General features: G+C 26.2%; 2 protein-coding genes across 2 annotated transcripts; one reads left to right on the forward strand and one right to left on the reverse strand.

Annotated features, from left to right (window-relative positions):
• The first annotated feature begins 2188 nt into the window (after positions 1-2188).
• On the forward strand, positions 2189-2880 carry LOC129605921 (uncharacterized). The gene is made up of 2 exons (XM_055515945.1): positions 2189-2485; positions 2534-2880. The coding sequence occupies exons 1-2, from the start codon at positions 2385-2387 to the stop codon at positions 2787-2789; spliced, it is 357 nt and encodes a 118-aa protein (XP_055371920.1). The 5' UTR covers positions 2189-2384; the 3' UTR covers positions 2790-2880.
• A 533-nt stretch (positions 2881-3413) lies between these two features.
• Positions 3414-4616, reverse strand: LOC129605920 (charged multivesicular body protein 1b). Its single transcript, XM_055515944.1, has 4 exons — positions 4455-4616; positions 4012-4264; positions 3646-3950; positions 3414-3596 (listed from the first exon to the last, which is right to left on the reverse strand). The coding sequence occupies exons 1-4, from the start codon at positions 4474-4476 to the stop codon at positions 3568-3570; spliced, it is 609 nt and encodes a 202-aa protein (XP_055371919.1). The 5' UTR covers positions 4477-4616; the 3' UTR covers positions 3414-3567.
• Between the last annotated feature and the right edge of the window lie 1384 nt (positions 4617-6000).

A 6000-nucleotide genomic window follows, 5' to 3' on the forward strand; every position in this document is an offset into this window, starting at 1 on the left:
AAATTTAAACTTTTGCTTACCATTTCAACATAAAACGAGTTTCTCAATTTAGTTTTAATCAAATTAATAGCAGAAAATACGTTTTCAGCTACCGCACTACAGTGCGCTAAACTGAGGTAGTTTTGAATAATTTCAAATTTTCAACAATATGCTCGATCGAATTCAATTAAAATGTCAAAATTGCAATATTATCGTTTATTGAGAAAATGCTATACAAACATATTGCTGACGTTGATGGATTTTCCCAAGTTTTGTTACTTGACACTTTAACTGACTAATTGATTAACTTGACTACAAAAAGATAGGTGGCGGCTTTTGAATTAGCAGTAAAAGGTATATATACATAATTTCGTTAGTCAAAGTATTCTCATCGAATTTTTACACATTGTAAAAAAAGTTAATTTTTTTATTTAGAAATTATATTTTTCAACCGAAAAATTTTTTCAAGAATAATTATCAATATTTTTTGGGTTTGACTGAGGAAAAAATAAAATCGGATAAAATGCAAAAGGAGGAGCCGGGGATAAGAAATTGCAAATTGGGGCCAAACGACAGCCCTCAACTTCAATCAGAGCGACAACTGCAACGTAATCAGTTAACGTCGGTGAAACAACGCTCAATGAGAGCGAAAAAACTGAACGACCTATTTAAAATAAGCAAAGAATTATATTGGTGAACAGTGATTTGACAATATGGCTTATTGCTTTGCTACTTTCAATATATAGTTTGCTATTTTTGCAAAATTAGTTAAGGTTGAAAAATTATTTTTAATAAAACATAAATATTTAATTTATTTTTAATTTTTAAGTTATTCGTTAAACGGGGCATAAAAGCCCTTTCAACAACTTATTTTTATAAAAATTTACATATTAAAAGCTTATTAATATATTTATTTAATTTTAACACATTCATTTGATACGTTCGTTTATACAAAAGATCATCTCTGTTTTGATTATTTATAAATTGAAGAACAGCTTGACAACCAAATGTGTTTCAATTTCACTATGTTCTGTTTATCAAATTTCCACTGCATAAACTAAATTAAAATGTCATTTAATTAAACGACACCGAAAATTTGTTTTTGTAATATGTAGTCCTTGTGCAGTCAATATTAAAATTGCAAAGTGAATGTTGATGAAAATAGTTTTATTATATATTTTAACATTGGCTTGATTCCTATAATAAGATATAAATTGAAAAATGTTGGTGTATATACGTTACATTTAAATGGCCACAAAAAATTTACTTACATTTTTAGCAATTTTTTCAAAAATTCTAATAACCGAAATTTTTGTTTTCTTTTGCTACTTTTGAAATGAACGAAGCCGGAAGCCCACTTCAACATGAAGAACACAAAAAAATATTGTTTCGTTTTTCAGTATATTTCGCTCCTTTTTTTAACGTTTTGTTTTAGTTTAACATCTTGTGTGTCATGTTACCACCCAAAAAAAGGTTACGTTAGTAAAATAGTACAAAAAAAAAGTTGGTAGTTTTCCGTGCTTCCTTTCCAGAGAAAGCATTGTCTTGTCAAGTTTTCCAAGAAAGTGTTTTAAAAGAGTTTTTATCAAAAATAAACTAAACCCTTGAAAAGATACAAAATACTCTGGAAAAATACAAAAAAGACAAACACGTCAGGAAAAAAAAAATTGTGTGATTTTTTTCTCTATAGTAAGGTATTAGTGTACCAGGGTTTTTTAATTCGTCGTCTTTGAACTGTAGATCTCTCAAAGAGTCCACATCTGCATGTTTGTCAGTCGTGAATTGTGTTTATGTGACGATTCTATCATGTTTCAATTTATTTTAGCATTATGTAGTTTTGACATTATTTGTAAATAAGGGTTTTTGTTGGCAAAACTACTTTTTTAAGTTTATACATATATTTTGTTATATCAGGGCTCAATCATATATTTAGCATGCCTTTTATTTCTAATACCTAGTCTTCAGAATATTCAGAATTAATAATCGAAAATGCTCAACAGCTCTAAAATAAAAACAAAGAAAACGAAAAAAAAGCGAAAAAAAAAACAGTTGTACGCAATTTGAGTTTTTAAAATTGAAATGTTGGCAAATGTTTGTGGTACGTGTCCTATAGTTTAAGTACAAAAGGGTTAAATAATTTTGACGAGCGTCCTTATGTCATTTATTAGCATAATGTTTTCCATATCTATTGATATTTTTGTTATGTCAAGGTTCCAAAAAACAATTCAGAAATCTACGAAGTCAATTTCATTTCTATTTAATTTTAGAAATTAGAAGTAAAAATATTTCCAATTAATTGGATTATGTTTAAAATTTGTGAAAGCTGTTTAGGGTTTTAAGGAAATTAGTTTCCAACTTACTACCTAATCAATATTAAAATTTCAAAAATAAAGAAATACATAATTATGTTAAGTGACGAAAAGAAAACCAAATATCGCAGATTTGTGGAGCAATTATATTTAAAATGTCAGGAAATACAGGACCAAAATCAACGATATGTTTTTAGGTTTGGAATAAGTTAGAGAAAGAACTTTACTAAATTATGGATTTTTAGATTGAATAAAATGAAAAAACTTATCAAAAGAAGAAGCAAAGATGTGGAAATTTTGAAAAATAGACTGGACAGATATAATGACGCTTGGCGGCATGTTCCTATTGTGGCACCACATAGAACCAGAAAGACTGAATTAAGAGGAAGGCCGAAAAGCAAATCATTAGAAGCAAAGGCTCGTAAAAAAAAAGCAAAACAAGATGAAAAACTTCCATTGGTAACGAATAATTCTCCCAATAAAGGTACAGATATACAATAGATTCTTAAAACTGCAATCAAGTTTAAATGGATATATTTATTAAAAATTTTTGATTTTTTCAAATATATGAACTTAAGTTATTTTCGATAAGTTACATTTTATTTTATTTATTTATAGCCCAATAATTGGCAATAAACATTTAAAAAATATCTAATAAATTTTTTGAAAAATGTTTGAAATAAGTTAAACGCCCAAATTCTCTTGCAAACTATTCTGGTATTTTAAGATAAAAGTTAATATAAGATATTCTTTTCAAAGTAAATTATTTAAGTTTGGCTTTATTGCTTTATTAGGTGTTTCAGATATACATAATTGGAAAATTTATTTTGTTTACATAAATTGCATAAGAACATTAAATTGATTATTTTCTCAATTGGACATTTTTGTGTACAATATAACATTGAAATAAAGTTGATAATTGCGCTTATAAAAAGTATTTTCAATATTAAATAAAACAAAAAATACCGAGTTAATCAATAATATAATTGTAAATTTCATCTAATTTAGATATGAAGTGTTAAAGGGCAACGAATTTTATTTATTGAAAAGATATTTTAAATAAATTCGAGAATTTTGTATAATAGATTTTCATCAATTTCTGTTAAAAATCTATTAATAATTAAATAATGTTTTTTAATAACATTTTATTAATCAATAATGTTGTACATATCATTTTTTCACTGATGCACAAATACAAAGTTTAATTTTTTGTTTATAGTTAAATTATTTATGGAATTCACTTTCTCAAATATCTATTTCACATAAAATGCATATGTATTTACTCTGTTTGTCGCAATCTCGCTAAACCTAAAATACGAAATGTTTAATAATATTAAACTTTGAAAAATATTCTTACGTTGGGTTAGTTCATCTTGTTCAGAAGAGGCTTGAATTGTTGAACCTATAGTAGAGCCCGGTACTGACGGTACTTCCATATTTAGTTCAAGTCCGTTTTCGTCAGCTACTTGTTGTAACAAAGCATCAACTTGGTTTTGTGGAACGGCAGTTGTAGTTGTCTGTGACATAGTGTTTTCCATATATGAGCTTTGAACATCTAAGTCTTCAAATTGTTGTTCAAATTTATCCATAAGTGATGAAATCTTTTCTAAATTCATTCCCTTCATAGCAGCGTCCATTGCTTTAACCACTCCGGCCATCGAACTTATTTTTAAACAAAATTGTGTTTACAAAATTTACTTAACATTCGCATCATAATACTTACGAGGTTACTTTTCGCGTAGTTAAAGCTGTTTGAACTCTACTAGCAACAGCATCTACTCTTGCTGACATTCTTAAGTAATTCACAGCTTGATTTTTTTGTCTTATTGCATTTTCTGCATGTATTCTGGCCACTTCGACGTTTCCTTTTTGTAAGGCTTTTTTTGCCTTCGCTTGTTCTTGCTTTTCTTCCTTTTCGCATTTTTTAGATTGCCTTTCTAAATCTTTCACAGCAAATTTCAAATTGAAAAGGTGCTCTGGAATAAATATAAAAACTGATAATCCAATATAACTAATGATCGATGCTAAAAACTTAGAACTATAAACATTTCCGTCTTACTCAATATCAGATTTAAAAAAACAAACAAGATAATTTTAGATTTTTTTTATGAGCAATATTTAATAAATACTGAAGTTTAAATGGTTTTCATTGCTTTTTAAACATACTTTCCATAGCAGAAGTAGACATTTCGTTACCCAGTTTTAATAAATTTATTTAAAAATCAAAATGGGACGTACATAAAATTACAGCTTATTTTCTCTAATTGTAAATATGACTCATATTTATTATTAATATTGTCATAGCACCAGCTGATTTAACTTTTATGTGTGACGGTTACTGTTCACATGTATACGACAAAATCTACGATTTAATTGTATTCGTGAATATAAACTTTATTTGACAATGAAGTCGTTTTCTGATTTAAGCTGCATTTTTTGGTTCGTCGCTTTCGCGACGTGCTGATGTATTTTGTATGAAAATTTGAATTTTTGACATTCTCTTTATTTTTAGAGCAGTATTTTTTCTCTCTCTCAAAAAGTTGAATCAACTTCAATTTTAGTGCGGAGGTTTTTTAAAACATCAAATTTATGTATACTGAACTATCACAATTAAATATAATTCTTTTCAGAATGAATAATCAAGAGAAAAATTAGTTCGACTACAAATAGCTCGGCACAAAAAATAATGGAAAAAACTTTATTTTTATCAGATTTACCAACGAGTTAGAAATACTAAAGGAAGGAACATATTGAAAAAACAATGAAACCAAATTTTATCTAATTGCCTTTTTCTTTGCTTCGAGCATTGTCAAAATTGTAACAGGAGAGTATTTATTTTATATTCTTATCTGGCCTCTACTATAAAATATGTGTAATTTGTAAGAAGTATAAGCTAAAATTTTTTTAGTAAGAACTAAAAAAGTAAAAACTAAAAAATATTTCAAAATATTTTTTCGTTTAAATATCTGTAAAAAAAATCAAATTTAAACAAAATTCATTATTTTTTTTCTCTTTGAATAAATTTATTTTATGAATTATAAAATTATGAATTTTGGTAAAATATTTGTGATATAAACTTCTTTATTAATGATTCCAATCCACTTTCTTATCATTTCATTAGGAAAACTGTAACTGTAAAAGATCAAATGAAAATGTTGTATGTATACTATATTTTATCAAAAACAAACTAATTTTGCTTGAAAAAAATTCGGTCTTGGTAAAATTATGTCATTCGAAGTAGTTTTAATTTAAAACAAAAGTAAAACAGATGTTTTCTTTGTAAAATTAAAAACTTGGTAAAATTACAAATTATGAATTAATCAAAGCAATGTTGAATAAACATTTCTTTTAATTATTGAAATAAATATTAAAACAAATTGTTTTTTTACACAGTATACGGTGTAAAAAAACAATTTGTTTTTGCAATTGGGAATAAGAATTTAAAACTATACACCTTTTTCTTTTCAATAAATATTCTTTTCCATAACCATTTTCACCTTTTTCTTTTCCATAAATTCTTATAAAAAAGTATTTTTTTTAACAGTTATTATTAAATATTTTATCTTATTAAATATATTTTATTTAAAAACTACAAATTGTTTTATAAAACAATATTTTCTTTGTGTACTTTTTATATGGCGTCGCATAATTTCTGAGAAGAAAAACAAGAACATTTGTCATTTAATATTAATTTCAGTTTGATATCTTTGAT

This window comes from Condylostylus longicornis, unplaced genomic scaffold, assembly GCF_029603195.1.
Source record: "Condylostylus longicornis isolate FDR11 unplaced genomic scaffold, ASM2960319v2 ptg000016l, whole genome shotgun sequence".
In the NCBI taxonomy this organism is placed as follows: domain Eukaryota; kingdom Metazoa; phylum Arthropoda; class Insecta; order Diptera; family Dolichopodidae; genus Condylostylus; species Condylostylus longicornis.

Bases quoted from the DNA above. Each gene is read 5' to 3' on its own strand.
- LOC129605921 (XM_055515945.1), top strand. From the start codon at position 2,385: ATGTTAAGTGACGAAAAGAAAACCAAATATCGCAGATTTGTGGAGCAA. The intron at 2,486-2,533 runs GTTTGGAATAAG...ATGGATTTTTAG, and splicing joins AATCAACGATATGTTTTTAG to ATTGAATAAAATGAAAAAAC.
- LOC129605920 (XM_055515944.1), bottom strand. From the start codon at position 4,476: ATGTCTACTTCTGCTATGGAAA. The intron at 3,951-4,011 runs GTAAGTATTATG...TTTAAAAATAAG, and splicing joins ACTACGCGAAAAGTAACCTC to TTCGATGGCCGGAGTGGTTA. The intron at 3,597-3,645 runs GTAAGAATATTT...TTCGTATTTTAG, and splicing joins ACAAGATGAACTAACCCAAC to GTTTAGCGAGATTGCGACAA.